This window comes from Asparagus officinalis, chromosome 3 (genome assembly GCF_001876935.1).
Source record: "Asparagus officinalis chromosome 3, Aspof.V1, whole genome shotgun sequence".
In the NCBI taxonomy this organism is placed as follows: domain Eukaryota; kingdom Viridiplantae; phylum Streptophyta; class Magnoliopsida; order Asparagales; family Asparagaceae; genus Asparagus; species Asparagus officinalis.
Genome location: NC_033796.1, coordinates 101,878,293 through 101,899,900, shown reverse-complemented (window position 1 = coordinate 101,899,900; position 21,608 = coordinate 101,878,293). Strand labels below are relative to the sequence as shown.

Below are 21,608 nucleotides of genomic sequence, written 5' to 3'. Positions count from 1 at the left end.
TCTCTCTCTCTCTCTCTCTCTTCTTCCTAAAACTACTGTTCTAGTTCCTGCTCTCTTTCTTGTTTTCCTTTTTATCACCCTTTTTCTTTTCTTGCCCCTGAAGGAATGAGTAGAGAGGGGAGAACTTGCTACCTGCCTTTACACATGTCAATGTCCTTTTAATCCTAGCATGCCACCTCCACTCCCTCATTTATCCCTGAAACCCATGTCAAGTGATTCTTTTGCAAAACTCTTCTTAATTCTTATATTTTCACATAACTACTAAAGTTCCTATTTGCAAGTATATGTTCCAAAACACACACATTCATTATTTTATTTCAGAACGCACTAATTAATAATTGGGTGTTACAGAAAGAATCTCGTAGGGTCCATTTAACTGAAGGTTTACTTGGTGACAAGTAGTATGCTAAGAAAATATTTGTTCAAAGGTAATGTTTTTCCCTTTTGGTGCTGACCTGGAAAAGGGTGAAGTACAGAATTCAAAAGGAAGGGAAGGTGAACTAATGTTTTGACACAGATAAAAAAGATTGCATAACTCTAACAGTAACATCCATGGGATGGAAGGTAAGAAAAGGTGCCGAACTAAAAAAAACATATCTGAAGAGAGATGGAGATAAAAGTTAGATACAGAGAAAGATACCTGAAGGGTGAAGCTGAGCTCTGTACTTCTAAAATACTATCTGAACTGATTATTCAACTGAATTCTTTAAATAACTTTTGAAAGATCTTTCAGACTAATAAAAATTTCTTAACCTGCCTTGAAATTATAAAAAAGGATGCTAGATTTGGAAATAAAACTGCCCTTTGTATCTCATAGAAACCTTAAAACTACTAACTCGTGCCTTGTGAATGAGTCTGCACAGTCAATATGCGGTTAGCTGATTGCTTGTATGCCATTCAATTTTCAGGCTTATTTATGAAAAAGCAAAATTCTGTTCCAGAAAGAAATTTCACTGATGCAATAAAAAGACACTCATTTAATGAGGATAAATCTAGTAAGGCGTTATTAGTGGTGAAGGTATGGAAGTTACTTACGCGAGTCCCAGGTCAATTCCCCTCTCACAAACAAAAAAATAAAATAAAAATGAAAGCTCCTTAGCAATGTTACATTAAACGTTGGGCGCTCCTGGGCGCTGGACTTGGCGCCCAGCGCTTAGACGTCTAGGCGGGCGCCTAAGCGGTTTCTGGGCGGTTTTTTTCTTCTGGGCGGTTTTTTTTTTAATTGTGATACTTGAAGATAAATATATATACTCAATCAACAATACATAAATACAAAAATACCAACACAACACATATGCTATCCAAAGTATAATAGTCAATCAAAGATGCATACATACTAAATGACAAGGCATATAATATCCAATAACTAGAAGTTTATTATCCTCACAAGTAATAAGAATCTATCAAACCTGAACCAATCAACACAGATTTTTCCTTTTTAAGACTTGAACCCAATAAAAATTATCAACACAGTTACACAAGCCTACAACATCAAATTAATGAGAACCCAAAACTTGAAGACGAGCTCGGAATAAAAAAAAGGAAATTGAAATCGAAATAAAAAGGATTAGGGTTTTACGAAGCGAACTGTCAGCTAAAGACGAAGACGAAGACGAACTGTCGAAGACGAAGACGAAGACGAAGACGAGCTCGGTTGGAGACGAAGACGAGCTCGGTCGGTCGGAAGTCGTCGAGTCAAAGGCGAGCTCGGTCCGAAGTCGTCGAGTCGAAGACGAGCTCGGCAGGTGAGATCGAAGACGAACTCGGTCGGAAGTCGTCGACGTCGAGTCGAAGACGAGTCGAAGACGAGTCGAAGACGAAGACGAGTCGAAGACGAGTCCGAAGTCGGTTGGAGACGAAGGTGAGATCGAAGATTAGGGTTTTTATTTTTGAGTTTGGGTTTTGGGTATTGGGTATCGGGTTTTGGGTTAGGCTTTTTTTTTTTAGGTTCGGGTTTTTGGGAGCGCCCAGCTCAAAATTTGGTTCGGGAAAAGTGGGGCGGGCCGCTTAAGCGGCCCGCTTATCCCTGGGCGGCCGCCTAGGCGCTCCCAGCGCCTAGACGTGGCCGCTCAGGGCTAGGCGACACGCTCTGGGCACCGCCTCCGCCTAGGCGGGCGCCTAGGCGGCCGCCCAGAGCGTGTTTTACAACACTGCTCCTTAGAATAAGTGAAGCTGTCTATGAACACATTTTCTTGTTTTTCATATAGCTGTCTTAAATTCGTCACGCTGCTGTGTAAAGCCACATGGCTCGTAGTAGTTCTTCTAAATTATACGATATATTATTATATCAACAAATTCAAGTTTTACAGGACTGTATCATTATATAAACAAATACCGTATTATTTACAGTTTTCTTTTATCCATTGTGACATTGAGGAATTGTATCTTTTGTTCGCAATGTTAGGTGGTGGAACTCTGGACTTGTACAAAGAACATCAATTATGTTGGCACTTTGGGATTCATGAGGGAGATAAAGGGCAATGTGTTGGTCCTGAAGTTTTTGGAAAGTTCCTTGGTTTGCTTGATTCAATTCCTTATAGTGATACTACAACCAATTCTTCGGAGTCTTCAGGTCACTTACCTGATTTCAGGTGTGTACTTTTGTTCTTTAAAAGCTATGACATATATTTTATACGAAACTGACTGCTGTAAGATCTATATTGTAACGTATAACATAAATCAGGCATTTTACCATGGTTGTTGAAGTTTGTAATTATCAACAGATAATGCAGAAAGGGGCAAATTAATTTCTAAACTATTCACTATAAAATACGGGCAAAGTGAGCTTCCCTATGTAGTAAACATTTAAATTATCTTATAGCCAAAGACTTAAGAGATTGAAAATAAATTGTAGAGCTTGTATCTATGTCTATTTAATTTGAAGGTTTGGTCATATCCATACTGTATCGTTACCCTTAATTTTGAAAATTTGTTGCATCTGCATTATATGTGCCTGTGTGCCTATTTATATGAATGAATGCCTATTTCTAGTTATTCTATTATCCATGCTGTATTCATGCCCCATAATGTTGATCATTACTTGCATTGCGAACTTTAGCAGTGTACCTGCATCACATATGCTGGTCCTTTGCTTTGCAACCATATCTTTGATCTATGGAACCAAAATATAGACAGGAAAAAAAGAATACTCATTAGTTGAAGTCTGGTTCTCAGAGCTTCAGTTCTTTATAGCCTTAGAGGCACATCATGGCTTAACATTGAAAAACTTGACAAAATACATTCATATTGTTTCAAGAAGAGTGTCCAAATGCAAGAAACATAGGTTTTTGATGGAAATATTCCTGTATTAGGTACATATTAGATGGATAAAGATTTTGTTATCTGGCATATATCTCTCATAATTACATGTCGAAAACTTTGAAAATATATTCTATTTGTGTAGGATATTATTGGATATGCCAGTATCTTGTTAATGAATATCAAGTACTCCCTTTTTTTGGTTGATAACCTAGCCTGGAATCAAACCCAAGACTGGAATCAAGTACTCCTTTTTATCCTATGATTTAAAGAACAGTAAGAAGTTAGTTCCACCAGCAGTAACAGCTGAAAATAGAAAACAATGATACTACTAGAAAATACAGTTTCAATATCGTGTTTCTTACTTAATGTACTGTGGGTGTCATTATCATTTTATATTGATATTTGATTCCTGCGTTCACGCTTCATTATCACTTGTGCACACAATTTTATTTTGTTGTGCCATTTCTGTTGCTACTGAATTGGGTTGTTGTTCAGGTTAATGTCAATGTAGAGAAAGCTATGTGCTATTACATCTCAGTCTCAGTCTCTTTTACCTGTGTAAGAATGCGTTTCTGCAGAGGAGAATTTATTTGAGATACTCTACTAATGATTTATCAGTGGACATGTCTTTGGCCAACTAAATTTAAGGACACCCATCTACCGCTGAATTAAATGGCTTTAGTCTTTTATCTGTTTGTTGGTCTCTTTGTATATTTCCTATCAAAATAGGGTCAACTAGGGAGCTGAAAACAGAGTTGAGAAAACTTTGCAGAGTAGTTATCAATTACCAACCTAAAGCTGAGGTCTATTCCACACCACCAATACAGGTTTTTGCCACAGCCATACATCTCCTATGAATGTTGATTAGGAGCACTAGTCAATGTCCGTCAAACGTTTTAAATTGGTTGCCTAGGTCTCTTCCTAATACAGTGACCATTGCACAAGTGCATGCAGACGTGCGCATCCACACATGCACCACACTCTGCATACATGAGGCTGTCAGTGCATGCATACAGGTGTGCATAGGTGTTTGGGAGATAAAAAACAATGATATCATGTTCTTTCCTATAGTTGTATTGTTGACTCCCTATCATATTGTAGCCCTATGCCCTTATCCATGTAATGCATGTCAAACAGATTATGGTCATTGTAAAAGAGAGGATGATGGTTGCTGTGAGCAATACCAAGGTGTGGAAAATTAAGATCAGAGTATTCACAACTTAACAATCGTGGCAGGAGAAAGGTATTTGATGAATCCTTGAGATGGTAAAAAGCATGTGCATGAAATGAGTGAGAATTGGGTAAAGATTGCTAGGTACCTTTTTTGCTCATCTTGACAACGGGGAAAGATTTTGGGATGCAGGGGAGGATATAGCGCTTTTTGTATTGTTTTGAGGACAGACATTCAAATTCATGATCATCTTTATGTGTCAGGTATGTACTTAAAAGAAGGTTTGATCGTGGATCTTATGGCGAAGTTTGGTTGGCATTTCATTGGAATTGTTCTGAAGATTATGATGCATTTAGTCCAACTCTGAAAAATGTTACTCGCTTTGTCGGTGATCTACATCTTACTCCACATGGGGGCAACATGAATTATACTCCATCAAATAATCAATGCTTTAATGAATCAAGTGATGACAACATGTTCATTCTGAAGCGTATAATGGTAAAAACACAATTTATAATTTATAATTTCATGTATCCTTAACATTTGACATGTTCTTTAATGTGTATTGCTTTTCTCGTACTTTAGATATCATGCTTTTGTAGTGTTCAATTATGAAAACTGTGATAGACATTTAATTGGTTATGTTATGCATACTACTCGTCATATACTCTTAAAATGTCATTTATAGCTATACAAATTTCTTCCGTCTCAATTATTATGCTTGGTAATTTTCATTTTTCACTTTATCATCAGGTGGAGAGAGGAAACACTGCTTACTTAAGCGGGCTACGGGAGAAGTACTTTGGTGAGATTTTCTTAAATGCTTCTACACTTCAAGGTTTGACATCAAAGTCACCAACAGCCTCTTCAGTGGAACCACAATCTGATTCATCTGATCTTGTGTTGAGAAATTTATTAGATATAGATGAAATTGATTTCAGAAGAACATTTTCTAAGAATTTCAGAAAGTTCAACCTTGAGGAAGGCTTGAAACATATAGCTAGATATGTAGAATCTTTTGAGTCAAAGGCTAAGGAAATATGGCTTGTGTTTCGAAATGAAGGACTGTCATTGTCGAAACTGATATATTCTGCAGAAGAAACAAAAAAAATCACTGGTGATGGAAGTACAATAAGAAACATTCAGGTACTCCGTCCCTCAACGTGGTGGCACTGGTTGAGGACAACAGAGGAAGGAGAGAAAGAAATGCAAAATCTCATAAGGCAGCTAGTATGTTTATCATCTTCGTTTTTAAAAATTGTTGCGTTTTTAAAAATTGTTGTATCTTTTACATCTTTCTTTTTAGTTTTTATACGTACCTTAGTTGCAATCTAGTTACTGTCCATTTAAGAAGCATTTAAGATGTGCCTCATCCACTCATTTCTTTTGCATCACAATATCTTTGTTATTGGTGATGCTTTTACTGGCTATGGTTTATCTTCTGTTTAGTGGGACATAATTTGCAAATTGACAACATTGTATAAAATTTATTACTTCATGCAGTACGGAAGAATAAATGAAACCGAAATTTCTATCTGACCTGATTCCAGGTATTTTTTGTTGTAATCTACAGGCAACTATACAGAGGAAAAAAGGGGGGGGGGGGTGAGTAAGGGTTTCCAGCAAATAAAAATATTTTGCTTTAGATTAAAACGCTGAAGCAAATGAAGACCAGCAAATGCAAACCACAAGCACACAAACATTTTTTGTCCTTCAGGCCCTGCCAGCATCCACATCTTTATCTCATCCTGTGAGATGTTATACTAACTAGAAAAGTATCCAAACCCACAAGTTCATCCGACCAAAATAGCCTTTTACACCCAATCCTACCCTGATATCAGTAGGCACTAGCCAATACAATTTCTAGATAATCTCATTACTCAATCTACCCTCAAGACCAAGATTCCCGTCAGATCAAAACACTCTAATTGAAGGTTTGAAAAAAAAAAAACTAGAAACAAAAACAGAATAATAAACCACATCCCTGACAATAAGAGATCTCCGGAAGGATTATAGGTCTTCAAGCTCTGCGAAAAATCTCCTTGATGATGAACACTGGAGGGATGAATTTTCTGATTTATCATGCGTTGGAAAGCCTTGTGTCTGTTGATGGCTGGTGTTGTATTTATTAAACTTGATTACTTAACCTAAATTTCATCAGATCTGGATCGGCCATGCATGAATCAGAGCTGATGAAATCTGTTCCATTTATGCATCCATCATTCAATTTGGATTCTGTCCAGGTTAATGCAAATAAATTAAAGATCGAGAAAAATCACTGTTTTTGTGTGCTCCTGTACAACTCAATGAAAATGCTATCAAATACGTTATATAGTTTGTTGTTTATCAAATTAAAATAGTCATCAACATAGAGTCAACATTTGTAACTGGGAAGAATTATATTGTTTTGACAATAAATTTATTAGCTCATACTCTCATGTATATATATTTTTTTCTTATGTTAGATAATGTTCTGCAGCTCTTAGTGGAGAATGAACAGTATTGGTAGACAGTTATGGAACAATATTAATTACTTATAGCAGTGCCTAGATATTATCTCAAGTAGAAAGGAAAATTACATCATGACATGATGCTCCTGGATGAAAGTTTTAACCATGTGACTTGTTAAGTCAAGGTGAATGAGAATTAGTTTTGATTTGGACTGTAGGATTTCCTTCTCTTTTTTTCTCCTTTACTGCAGCAATCAATAGAGCATGATATATACTATTCCATTTTATATGGTGTCTGTTAAAACAACTGCACTTCCAGCTAACAGAGGAAGTTCACTTACGAGAAACATTAATTTGCTTATGTTTGCTCTTGCTCTTTTTCTGTATTGTAGTTGCTTGCAGTGAAGTCTTGTCATGATCGCAATATCACTCATAGGGATATTAAGCCCGGTATGGAACCCACTCTTATTTTCCTACATCTACTTTTCTACCGTATACATTTTCTCTAAAACAATATTTCAATCGATTGAGGCACTTGATAACAGCATTTTATTGTAAAAAGTTATTCATTATAACTTCGAATTATAAAGGATTACCTGACGAGGACCACACTTCTTTTGGAGAGTGAGTTAATAGCTTTGCATTAAAGGTTCATTCTCCATTACTTAGTTTGAAGTAATTAACTTGTGACATGACATCCTGATAAGGGATACATGTAAGTGTGTCTAGTAATCAAGGTTGACTGGGAGCTTTTAACAAAAGGAAAATGGATATACAAGACTTAAAGATGACTTCCTAGGGTTCTATGACTGTGAGGATGTTAACCTGAGTTCCTTGGAGGTTGAATATAAACCTCCCTTGTTTTTGAGATGAGTGAGGCAAGCACTAAAGATGGTTTAACGGGTTTTAATAATTATGTCCGAACACTGAACTTGGATCTTGGATATCGGAAATCCTGTGTCAGGGAGATGATATATAGGGATGGAAAATTTGCCTGGGATTGCTCTTGAGATTTTGTATGGCATCAAGGGGTCATAGCTTTGCTTGCACTCCTGGTTAGTTTTCTGAAACCACGTACATGATGTGCTCTTCTTCCATGTTTCATACTAATCTTGTATGCTAATTCCTATATTGTGGCATGACATGATTAATCAAGATCTAAAGACCTAAATATGCTAAACTAGCTGAATGATGAATCATAATTTATTTAGGCCAAGGCAGCATATGTTGGTTGGTAAGCAACGAGACATGATCAATCTGACTTGACAGTACAACCTTCTCATGCGATGCATGACCGTACACTAAATTGACCTCGTACTCATCTTTAGTGTTGCTGATACAATTAATTTCATTCCATTTTCTTGTAGTCAAAACTAGATGTTCGACTTGTAACTATAAAATTTTTGCTTATATGTTGATCTCTGATGGCATTCGTTTTATATGTTTTAATTTTTTAAAATATCGTGCTAAAGTCTTTGCTTTTTTTATTTGTTTTGTGGTAGAAAATATGATTGTCTGTTTTGAGGATTTGGACAGCGGAAGATGCTTAAGAGAAGTTCCAACTGAGAAGAAAAAATATCATCTGAAAATGTACATTTCTTTTTGTATATTATTTTCTTATCTTGATATCGATCTTTCCTTGCAATGCTTTGTTTTGATATAAATAGGTAAGTTTATTTCCTGATCAGACAATTTGTTATATATAGGATGTGCGATATTGTAAGCTAAGTTCATCCAATAGACACCACTTTGGGCCCTAATGTCCCATTGTAGATGCTACAAGAGATTTCCTCCCACGATCGTCTTCCGTCTTCAGAATTTCTTGAGACATAATACAAAATCAATTAATATATATGAGAATGAATACAGTGATAATAACTAAAGATCACCTTTTAAAAAACACGAAGTATTCTGTTTATCATATATTTCATACAGTTTTAAACAATACAATTTGTACAGAAACTTAAGTTTAGACAAGGTTTGGTTGTTGTTTTTAATGCAACTATTTGAGCTTGCACAAATGTTCTTTAGTGGCCATGTTGATGGTGATATACTTTATTAACGCATAAGCTGTCATTTTTTTTTGTGAAAAGTTGTTCTTTAAATGTGCATAGAGCAAAATTGAGATCATTTAGTCATCTGAGATTGTCTTTCTCGCTCTAAAAATTCTGTTAACCATCTCCAAGTTTAAAATTTCATAATATATAAACATTAGTGATGTACATACTCAATTTACTACTCATGGTGGCTTACTTCATTCAGGTTAGCTGGAACACTAGGAATGGGAGAAATTGCATTGAACGTTTTGGCTATCTTATTTTCAGATTACAAAATATAAGGGAATATTTTTTTTTGAAGGCTACGTTAGTACTTGAACCTTATGGTGATAATTTCAAGTTATATAGGTTCTGAATGTCCTATATTGAAATAATAATGCCAGATGACAATTTGCCCGAGGAGGGAGGGAGGACGGGAAGAACCTCCATAAAACATATTACAGATAACTACTAGGCTTATATTGCAATAATTCTGGAGTGGTGGGGAAGGAAAACTTGGTTTAGATTTGAAGAGGGACGGTGAGACGGATGAAGGGAAGAGCTTAGGGTTCCTCGAAGTATAGGGTGCTCACTGACCACACTATTTGGTGAAGGTTATCTTGAACTGGGATTAAGAAAGATGGGTATATCCTAGCAGTGAATATAGGGAAAATTTGCAAAATAGTCCGTTTTTGCTAATTATTTAGCAAAATAGACCGTTTTGCTAAATAATTAGCAAAATAGACCATCTTTTAAAAAAAAAGGTCGATTTTAAAAAACAAGACTCAGAAAACATACGAGACTACTAGTCCCGTATGTTTAGAGCCAACTTAATCACGGATTAGTGACTCAGAAAACATACGGGACTAGTAGTCCCGTATGTTTTCTGAGTTCATCTTAATGTTTTGTGAAATTTTCTGAGTTCACTAATCCGTGATTAAAACATACGGGACTACTAGTCCCGGATGTTTTCTGAGCTGTTTTGCAAAATAGACCTCTTTTTGGCCTGTTGGCCAAAAAGAGGTCTATTTTGCAGGCCAAAAAGAGGTCTATTTTGCTAATTATTTAGCAAAACGGTCTATTTTGCTAAATAATTAGCAAAAACGGATTATTTTGCAAATTTTCCCGTGAATATACTGTACAGGTTTGAGGAGATCATAATAAATGACACAACTTCCCAATTTGGATGATTACACAATAAGAAATTTGTGGATGTTTTATTTAGAATATCTAGTTTTTATTTTTACAAAATCCTAATCAGAAACTCTTTCTCCACTGGATCAAGGTACAAAATTAATCTCTTCTATAGATTATAGGTATTTCATATCTGTTGGTTATCAATATGGAAACCAGGTCATAATGATTATTTTAAAACATCCCTTGCCAAATCCCAATAAACTTGGTGGTGAGTTTGAAAAGTCTATATGTATAAGGTTGACCTAAGGCCTGCCCATCATAGTGGTATATAGGTTTCGGTTTTTAGGACCAATTGACGGTGTAGATGCATCTATGTACTGTTTCCTTTACATGTTCTTATATGCCGCACATGATGAATATACATTTGGGACAACATGTGTAGGTTTGAAGTGAATGCGTATTCTACTTCAGAATTGACATCACACACTGACAAGTTACAACTGACAACAACACACATGGACAAGTTACAACTGACAACACATTGTACCTTTAAGTTAGATGCACACGCACATAGCAAACGTTGATATATAAGTTAGAGACTTTTTTTCTTTATGTGTTAGTTGGTCCTATAGGAGATAGTGGGCAACTGGCTTGATTCCCCTTCTTTGGGAATTAACGTTACAATTCTTTTCCTTGAACTGATTGTCGTCGCTGATAAACCTATACATACTTCAGGCGTGTTATTGACTTTGGTAGCGCTATCGATGAATTCACTTTGAAGAATCTCTATGGATCCGGGCCAACCAGGTACTGTTGTTCTGCTCCTGAAGTACTTTATTCATATATTTTTTTCTAGTATCTTATGGACTTTATCAGATCTTTTATTGCATTTGGAGGTTTCTTAACTGTAATTGTCATCATCTAGTTGAGTAATGGTTTTGCTCTTATCTATCTTTTGGTTTTCCTATACTGGACCTTTTACTACTGACATTTTTCAATTACATTCCCTTTCTGTTTTTAATTATATAAAGAAAATAGTGTATTTTCTTTTTTATTTATGATCTCCACAACAATTACGTTCCATTAATTATTATATTATTATTTTTCTTAACTGGTGCATTAAGAGATCTCCGTAATACTTGACCGAACCACCTTAGTTGATTCTATCTCATTTTATCCCCAATAGAAGCAACCTCTAATTTACTATGGATGTAGTCTTTCTTATTCTATTCTTTGGTGTATATCCACAAGACCTAGCATTCTCATTTTTTCTCTACTTATTTTTTTACATGTTTTTCAATTGCCCAACATTCTGATCCTAAAGCATTATTGGTCTTATAACCGCCATTTAGAACTTTTGTTTAAATCTCATAGGTAGACTACGATCTCTCATAAGATTCCCGATGCACTCCTCTATTTTAACCATCTTGATTTGGTTCGATAGACGATATTATTCTCAAATTTTCCATCATGATGAATGATTGATCCTAAATGACGAAAGTGATTATTTTTAGGTATTTTTTTGCCATCTCTATGCACTATAGGCTCTTTTCTCTTTTTAGTTTTCTAAAAATACATTGCATATATTCTGCTTTTTATTCTACTAATTCTAAAAACTTTTAGTTTCAAGAGCTTGTCTCCTTTTTTATTCTTTAGATATTATACCGTTTCTAGTCTTGTCAACTAATGCTGTATCATCTGCAAATAATATACACATTGGAATTTAATCCTAAATATTTAGTAAGTTGGTCTATAACTAATGCAAAAAGATAAGGATTTAAGGCTGAACATTGATGTAAACCTAGGGTAATAGGAAAGGGTTTGTCGCTCCTTTATCTGTTCTTACCCTAGTTGTTACTTTATTTAATCTGTGTTGAGGTAGCACCTATAATATGTGCGAACTGTGAGAGAAATAACCGCATTAAGTGATACACTGACACCTATGCTATTTCAGATCTTTGCAACTGAAAGAGTAGAAACCTCAGGTCACGTATTCTTAGTCCTCTATAACTTCATAAGATAATTCCTACAATTTTTGGGGATGTTAAATTTCCTCAAGAAAATTTTATTATACAAAAAATATGCATGTTAGTCTTTATTTTAGTTTGCATTTGCAAATATAACCTTATTCATCACATAACTTCGTTTATTACATAAATAACAAATGTTAGATTTGTTTTGATTCTATGAGGGTTATAGTCCAATTTATAGAGTTTAACTGCAAAGAATGAGAGAGAAATGAATTATGCTGCATAAATAGTGGCAATCAGAGCTATAAGTAGGCAACTAGAAGAAGACTCTGAGATTCACTTCTGAATCTTACCGAGGCTAAGGCACATGGAGGCAGGCAAACGGACTTGGGCATGACACATCATAATTCACTGGCACACCAACACTCTTCCACTGTACAACAACAAACCGTGACAGGGCAAGAAGTGTTGCATTTTGTACAAGCCTGAAGAGGCATTGAGTCTAGAGATGGTTGGGCTACATAGATTCCGGTTTATCAATGACAATCTTTTAAATCACGTTCCATCTAGACATACCTTATTCTTGCGGAACAAATGGACAAGCCATTCCAACCACGTCGATAAAAGTACTGCACCCAGTATTGATGTAAGCTTCAATTAATGGCTTATATAACCAGCGTCTCATCTGGGAAAGCGCTCCCTATTGGACCTGTTTCCTTCTCTTTGACCATGGACAACTAGTTACAAATATAATCAAATATGTAACATGTATCTGAATCAATACTTCTATTTTGCATTAACCTTTTTGAAAATTTCTTTGTGTCATCCTATGCTTGAATCAAATATGTAACTTTGTGGGCATTGTTTCTTGATCAGTCATATTCCTGTGTGATGTCAGATGCTTTCAGTGTGTCATCTGCAGTTGAGACCTTATTTCCCTTTATCCTAAGTTCTATTCTTATCAACTTCCTCTGTGTAGGTTGACTATTATCCCATTACTAGCTTCTTCAACTGTGACACCCCAATGTTTTGTCCCATATCGCTGGATGAATGAATATTCAGTGGTTTATATAGTAAAGATAGTGTAGTACTACGTACTAACTAGCTGATTATGGCAGTGTTTTGAGCCAAACAACATGCTACATTGAGTGGGTCCTTGACGTACACTGCACCAATAAGCTCGTAGGCCCGGGGCATGAGAAATGACATCAGAACAGTTAGCCAGTCAGAAGTATAGAACTGAGTGCTATGTGTGATTAAATGCTCAATTGTGTGGTCGTGGTGGGAGTCACATCTAGAACCATTAGAAGTCACATCTAGAGTCCATATATCTCGGTGATGATACTGGGATGGGCCAACTATCAAATAGCAACGAAGACATCACCTTTGTAAGGTGGGGTGATTTTAGCATCCCCATCTTTAGTCCCACATTAGTGGGTTGTGGAGAATTTAAAGTGTTTAAATAGATAACTTAAGGACATAAGTTAGCATTGGCTAGTTGATTTTGACAGTGGTTTGAGCCAAAAAATGTGTTACACAAAATGATCTCATGGGTTATATCGTGTCGATAAGTCTGCTGGTTTAGGGTGTGACATCAACTAACTGGCGAACTTCTTGAACTCCTTGAGGAGAATGAGACGTTCCAAACCCTCAAGCACCTTTATTACAGTTGCTTTAGCTCATGCTATTCCATGCTGCCTACCATTTTAAAGGTACTTGGACATTCTTGAATTATATGGGGAAATCCATGATATCCAAAGCAAGCTATAGCTTTCCATCGCTTGATTCCTCAACTATAACGTAGTAAAATTTTCCCCCAAGTTGATAAGTATTAACCCTCTCCGGAAGTACTCTCCTATTAACCAAATAAGTAAATGCTTTTGACAGTTGCAAAGCAGTTACTTTCTGTCCTAATTCTTCTTTGGCTTAATGAGTAATGTATAGTTCGGGTGTCCAAATGGGTCGGCCCAACTCGCAAATCCTGGTCCGAACCTAGCAAAATGCCCTGCCCCGATCCGGACCTGGATGTACCAGTGCGGTTCTGGTCCGGGCGATTGCGGGTCGGGCTAATTATTGGTATTTCAATAACAATGGCTTAATGAAATATTTTTCAAAATGTAGAGCATTGAATGAATGTATTTAATAAGCTCCAAAAGTTTAATTTTAAAATGGCTTCTATTTAATCAAAGTATTATGTTCCACTAATTTACATTCTCCTTCATGATTTCAACATCATCTCAAGTAAAACATTCATCATGCTAACAAACAATAATTATATCATCGAAGGTCTAAACTTTTAGATTTTTTTAATAATATTCTCAATATATCAAACCTTAACATGTCATTACAATGATTTCTAATTAAAAGTTTTTAAGGGATAAATAAGAACAAAGAAATTCAACTTGGTAGATTTGAATTAGTGACCTAAAGAACTACCTATGACCAACTACAATCCACTAAACCAACTAAGCTAAGGTTGGATTGTAATCATTAATATTGTTAATAACTACAATTAACTAGCCAATTTGCACAAAAACACATTGTCGCAGGTCGGGCCGGGCATCAACAGAGGCACCTGGACCCTTGCTCGGAACCTGGCCAAGCTTGGTTTTCTGGGGTTTTCCGGGGCCTAGGTTGGGTACTGGTGGCTCGGCCTGAACCGCGTTGTGGCCTTTGTGAACAGCCCTATGGACAGTGTCCTTTTTGGGTCGACCATCGTCATACTACAAATATTATCTGCTTCTCATAAAATTGGCTTGCATCTTTGATTTTGATTATTACTTATCTTGTGCTTTGCCCATTTTATTAAATCAAGCTTTTGATCATAGATTTTCAATTGTTAAGTTGTATTAAATGATTTGTGTTATTAGTATTTTTCAACTCAAAAAATTACTAAACCTTATAAGTTGACACATAGAAAATATTAAGTTCTCCAACTAGATTTAGTGTTTGAAATGTTTCTGATATTTGTAAAATTGTAGATAACATAGAGAGCAATATGCACCAATATATATGTTTCTATCTTTTGTATTGTTTTTTTCTTCTTTCTGGAATTAGTAATTTGGACTGAAATATAAATTGTATCAACAACCACATTTTGCATGATAGCTAGGTTTCGCATGAATTGGAGCATACAGGTACACATTTGGTAAAATAATGTTTTTGATTAACTAATAGTAAAGCTGGAAAATGAAGTAAGAGTTGCATGCTTCCCTGATTCTACTGTATGATATTCCTATATTTAATTTTCTTTGAACTGCAAGATTGATACTTCGTTAGTATGAATATTTTTTATCTTAATTCTTTTGTAAAGTTTCATTTAGTATATTTCTTATAATAACTATTTCTACCCTTTCTTTCCAGGTTAGAACAGACTTTTGAGTACTCTCCGCCAGAGGCTCTACTCAATGCTAGCTGGTTCCAGGAGCCAAACTGCTTAACATTGAAGTGTGTTATGATTCTTGCTATGATTTAGTAATCTATATTATTTTTCAAAATTCTGTCACCGTTTCCTACATTGACCATCATAGTGTTTTTAGTTCCATCTCTGTTGAAGCTTAAAATATGTTAGCATATTAATCAATATGTTACATTTTTTTAATTCAGGTATGATATGTGGAGTGTGGGAGTCGTTATGCTAGAGTTAATTGTAGGATCTCCGCATATTTTTCAGATAAGTGATCGTACCCGTGCTCTATTGGATCAACACCTTGAAGGTTGGAGTGAACACACAAAGGAGCTTGCATACAAGTAAGTTTATGCAACCATGAGAAGTTAAATACGAAGTACATGAATTATCTTATGCTATTTTTGGCTGATACCAAATAGTGGTTGAAATGAACCAAATAATTAATAAACAATTCGATTATTGTTCGTCTAGATACTCGCTCGTATTCGATTCGGTAAGACTCAGTAGTTCATTTATCAGTAAACAAATATTTTTTAGTATTAGGTTCATAATGACTAAAATTTAACCAGAGGTGCATTTGATTTGGTTGATCATTAAATATTCGTTTATGCTTTTATTCCTCTAAATTTAACTTATTATAAACTATTATTCCTATAAAGTAGCAATTGAGATATTTATCATGCCGAAATATATCATACCAAAATATCTAATAACATAAATTCATATTCTAATTTTAACTGAGATTATATTCATTAGTTAATGTAAGTGTAGATTAGTACTTAATTAATTAAACATCGATATAGATTAAAAGTAATAGAGATGGTTTAAATGCTAATACAAATTTGCTAGAATATGAATTGATGTAGATGTGAAATCTATAATGAGATGTTTATCTACTCTTACATTATTACATTTTACTATTTATATTATACAATATTATAAATATTATTGTTGATAAATATATAAATTAATTATGAAAATAATGTGTATGAGGTGAGGGTTTATTTTGTTGAATGAGCTACCAAGAGATATCCATGGTGGTGAGGCCCGCCTTGCTTCATCAAAGGTGCAGACCACCACTCTATCTATTTGGTAGTCATTTAGCAAATGAGCTGTCACCTCAACCCATCATTCCCATTTATTAATAAATATAATATTATATATATATATATAATATAAATTTAGTAGTGAAATATCATAATAATCATTAAGTAGTTAAGAAAAATGTAAAAGAAAAGTAAACAAAGAAAATACCAGTGAAGGATTCAAACTCAAGACTTGAGATTAGGGAGTCAATTGCCTCAGCCAAGTGTGCTAGCAAACATTTGTTAACTTTACCGAATGCTCATTTGCTTAACCAAATCAAATTTGAACATGCTCTTCGTATTCGATACAAATTTGAACTCGAATTTGCTGGATAAAACCAAATTCGAATTCAAATAATACGGTATTCAATTCGATTTGGTTCGTTTCCACCTCTAATACTGATAACCTACCGCCAATTTTAACTTGTAGTTTGTGTGATGTTTGAAAACTGAGATGTTTGAGTCCACAGTGTTAACTATTAACTAATTGAGCCCTGCAAATTCTAAAAGAGGGCAATCTTCTATCATTTTAGTTGTTTGAAATGCTACATTAATGCATTTTGCTTTGGGTTTTCTCTTAGAAACAACCTTCAAAATAGGGTCATTCTACAGAAACCACCTTTGATTATCAATTTACACATAAACCACCCCTATTTTGTTTCTATGAAAAAACCCGTTTCTTTTATTTTCCCCTCTTTATGAGATGTTGTTATGTGTCATATAATGAATTTTAATTCCTTTGTTGCAGATACATTTTTCTGTCCCTTAGGTTCTTTTCCTAAGTTGGGATTTCATTATTCTATTTCTTCTTGTGGTTCAAGTCATTGGCCATAAATCATGTGTAAGAGGTATATTAATTTATACCAGAGAGGAGTACAGATGTGATAAGAGAAACCCCATATCCTATAGTTATTACCCCTTCTAAATTTGAAAGATGCATGTTTTGAATTGTCAACTTTCTCTTGCCTTGATGAGTTCGAGGCAAAGATGGCTTCTTCTGCTCATTCGGTCACTCGTTACTTATCCAACAAGATGTCTCTGTATCTCTCCCTGATATTGAGTGGTCCCATCTTCTCTATTGGCATTATCTATTGTATGCGCTCTATTTTGGCTTCAGGGTGATGCATAACTCATCCCACCAGTATGCAATCTCTTTATCACAACTACAACATTAGTTGATGCTTCCAATCTTACCTCATCAATCCTGCTACTTTTACTTTTACTGCTGATGGTTATCACCCTCTGCCACTCACAACACCTTCAGCACCTCGCCATATTATCCTCCTCCACAATCCGCCAATAAATACTCCCCTCAATCTCCTACTGCATACACTATCTATACAAAATTACCTATTTCATTTCTATATATCTCATATACATAGACCCCTACCACTAATATTGTTATTCATCTCCCCCAAAAATTCTCTCACTCAACTCTCTTATCCATGGTTATCACCTGAAGGTAAATAAATCCATTTGAAGATGCCTAGATTTAAATGAGTGCAACCAAAAGAATGTTGTTGGGGTGCACACTAGGAATTATTCTTTTCATGGTGTTAGCTGTATGAGCAAAAGATGTTAGTTATTTTATTGACAACTAGTTGGATCAGAAGACAATGAGTGTAGTTGATTAAATTTGCTTGTTCAACAATTACGTGCATTGGTTCAGAATTCATGAGTTGGTAAATGCTTCGGTTCTGTGCTATTGGGATGGTCTTCAACCAGTAATCAGAATTGTATTGCAAAACTTGGCTGTGTTTGATGCACGTCGTATTGTAGGCAAGGTTGAAAACTTGAAAAAGCTCTTGATAGTGGAAACCGTTATTGAATAGTGTAGCTGGTCATCATCGACTTCTTACTGCAACTAATCCTATGCAGGGAGATTGAGATGATCAGAAGATTGAGATGATCAGAATGGCCCATAAACTTGGTTCACATGACAAAGTCTGGTTTCTATCAACAAATTGTGGGCTAACATGAGGTTATAGTTAGTCATAAAACTTGGTCATATGAAACTAACTCGACTTTTTGAGTCATGTTCTATAATGTCTCTCTACTTATGAGGAAGGCTAGATGTAGAAGAAAAATGTCTAGTTTTCTACATTGTTTACTATGCATATAAAATGAACAGCGTTAACTTTTGCAGTTGCAAAGCTAATCATTTGACTTGCTTTTGTGTTGTTTAACCAGACTGAGATCATACATGGAGATGTGCATTTTGATCCCTGGGGTATCCTCACGTCAGCATCAAAAAGAGCCCGTGGATCATGTAAGCCATTTTCTATGTTTAGCCAATTGCAGCTTCCTTTGAGATGTTAGTGGTATAATTTTTTATCGGGATAAAGGAGGAGGTCTTACATTATGTTCAAGAGACTAAACTTTTGAACTACAGAACGGTAATAGAAGGTACATCATTTTTTCTCTTCTTTTTGAATAAAAGGCTTTGGCCTTTTATTTTTGTTGAATCTCTGAGATCCCATATTGTAACCTCATCCCTTTACTATTTGAGTCAAGCATTAGTGCTAATGTAAGCTATAATTCCTTAACATAAACAAAATTGGAGCATTTTTTCCTCAGCATCCCATTGTCTAGATGTTGTGTATATCATGGGTGGTCATCACTTTATTAAAGGTACCGTTGCACTATATAAAAAGTAACTCTCTCTTTTCTCTGTGATATGTGAAGTTATTGGGGGAACTCTAGTTTTCTCTTCAATATTTCCGTAAATCACCACACTGCTAATCTCCAACATTCACCTGGTATGTTAAGGTTTCCTAAACATCTGTAACTCATCTTTGGGCGGTTTCCAATGATCATCATCCATTTAGGTTATATATATATTTTTCATGACCAATATATTTAGTGCATCATATGCTGTCATCTTCATAGACACATTCTCTACAGTTGAGGAAATAGTACTCCATTGAGCTGAAAGTTGAACCGTACAGTAAATTTATCTGGAGCCTTGAAAAGATTTCCGTTATAGCAGATAGCCTTAGTATTTCATTTGAATGTTATTTTTTCGGATGTTTATTTACATTTTGTGTTTGAGCTTTCTTTCTTTCTTTCTTTTTTTCCCCTCCTCTTCTTTCTGCATCTCATAATGTTGTTACATGTAACCAGATATTTCAGAAACCACCAAGAGTAAAGTTGGTTACTGGTATTATTGGTTTTCTGGTGTGATTGTATCTTCTTTCATATGGGTTTGTGTATTTTCTTTATTGCATTTCTCCTTTCCTCTTTTGGACTCATTTTCCCCCTTTTCACCTTGTGTTCTTCCTCCTACTAAAGTCCTTATTTACAGTTTGCATGTTTTCCTTAATGCATCTGCCTGTATGATTCACATGTAAGCAATTCACATTTTAACATACTAATCTTGCTAAGTAATTTACAACATTCTAGGACAGGTGTTAGGTGATTCGTAGAATCTCTCTTCCACATCCATAGATCCTTCTTGTCTTTTAGACCAAGCCCTGACTAACCCATTAAAGGAAAAATCTTGGATGATGATTGAATGCTGATGATTATTGTCCAATTCTTCCAATAAAAATGATGTAATCTGTGGAGCTGAATGATGTATTTAAAAAGTTGCACCGAAATTTAATGACCTACTATCAACCAAGTGGCAACTGTTGTGTCAACATGAAGCAAACTCTTTGATTTCTTGGTATTCAATTCCTGGAAAAGCAACAAATGTCTTGAGGCAAGGGCCTGGTAAAGGACTGATAGACCGGTCGGCGGGTTGGGGTATGCAAATTACATCTATAATCATTAGATATGCTGTTGCGCTTTGTTCCTTTAATTAAGTACTATCATCCATGTATACATTCTGATGAAAATTCACATCTCAAAATAAGGGTGGAGGTTGGCTAGCATCTTGGAAATGTTCTGAAGAATCCTTTGCTCATCAAGTGAAGAGTAGAGATCCACTTAAACGGGGGTTTGTCTTATTGACATGATGCTTTTGTAGATTTATATCATCACCTAATCTGTAAATTTCTTGATATATGATTTTGTCAACGTTGTGCAGTTTTCCAAACATGTGGGCATTGCGATTAGTGCGACAGCTGTTAATGTGGCATCCAGTAAGTTACAATAGAACTCAGCCAGCTTCTTGAATAGATTTTATCAACATTTTATATTTCATTATCATGAGAAGTAATGATTGTGTGCTTATTGCTAATCAGATAGCTATAGATCTTCTTACTGTTACTAGAAATTATGCACATGCTAATGCACCTTATCTATGTTACCCGGGTATTTCTAGCATGAAACTATCGATAACCGACACATACCTGACACTTATCCATACCCAAACTTCAGGGACACTCCTTGGATGTATGCATACATTTACCCATACATGTACTCAAGTATACAATAAATGTTTTAATTTAAAATACTTGTCATACACTTATTGGACGTATATCCTACACACTCAAGTATACAATAAATGTTTTAATTTAAAATACTTGTCATACACTTATTGGACGTATATCCTACACAAACTTCATGGACACTCCTTGGATGTATGCATACATTTACCCATACATGTACTCAAGTATACAATAAATGTTTTAATTTAAAATACTTGTCATACACTTATTGGACGTATATCCTACACTTTATGTCAATTGTTTGAAACTCGTTAGACATGGCTCCGGTTGTTACATTCCATGTCCAAATTAAAAACTATAATTTAAATGGATGGTTTAAGTGTCTAGTTAAAAGCGAGCAGTTTCCAATTTATAATAATCGACGTAATAAAAGACACTTAAAACTATGATAGGAAATTAAATTCAAATAGCACAAATCTCATGTAAATTATTAATTTTGATATATATGTGTAGCCGTGTCCCCCGTACCCTACATTTCACAAATTTGTCGTGTCCTGTACCGCTACCTGCACCCGTATTGGTACCCCTACCTATTTCCATGCAACTTTGCACCTTACATAAAAAAAATATGGATTTAAACCTTTTAATTAAGGGTGCGCTGGATATGGTAAGTTGATCAAAACCGGGAATAATCTAATTAAAACTTTTAAACCTAGATCCATATTGTTTATTATTGTATTTTTAAGGGAAAGATG

At 35.2% G+C, this 21,608-nt stretch overlaps 1 protein-coding gene across 5 annotated transcripts in view; it reads left to right on the top strand.

Annotated features, from left to right (window-relative positions):
* LOC109835349 (probable inactive protein kinase At3g63330) overlaps positions 1 to 21,608 on the top strand; it is a 47,248-nt gene that overhangs the window by 24,059 nt on the left and 1,581 nt on the right. For all 5 annotated transcript variants that reach the window (XM_020403325.1, XM_020403327.1, XM_020403326.1 and 2 more), the window contains 11 exons: positions 2,405 to 2,591; positions 4,696 to 4,930; positions 5,186 to 5,662; positions 7,275 to 7,332; positions 8,385 to 8,472; positions 10,791 to 10,862; positions 15,389 to 15,472; positions 15,632 to 15,775; positions 18,710 to 18,788; positions 20,377 to 20,459; positions 20,550 to 20,604. In XM_020403325.1, the coding sequence (XP_020258914.1) occupies positions 2,405 to 2,591; positions 4,696 to 4,930; positions 5,186 to 5,662; positions 7,275 to 7,332; positions 8,385 to 8,472; positions 10,791 to 10,862; positions 15,389 to 15,472; positions 15,632 to 15,775; positions 18,710 to 18,788; positions 20,377 to 20,459; positions 20,550 to 20,604 (1,562 nt within the window). The remainder of the gene's footprint in view (positions 1 to 2,404; positions 2,592 to 4,695; positions 4,931 to 5,185; positions 5,663 to 7,274; positions 7,333 to 8,384; positions 8,473 to 10,790; positions 10,863 to 15,388; positions 15,473 to 15,631; positions 15,776 to 18,709; positions 18,789 to 20,376; positions 20,460 to 20,549; positions 20,605 to 21,608) is intronic.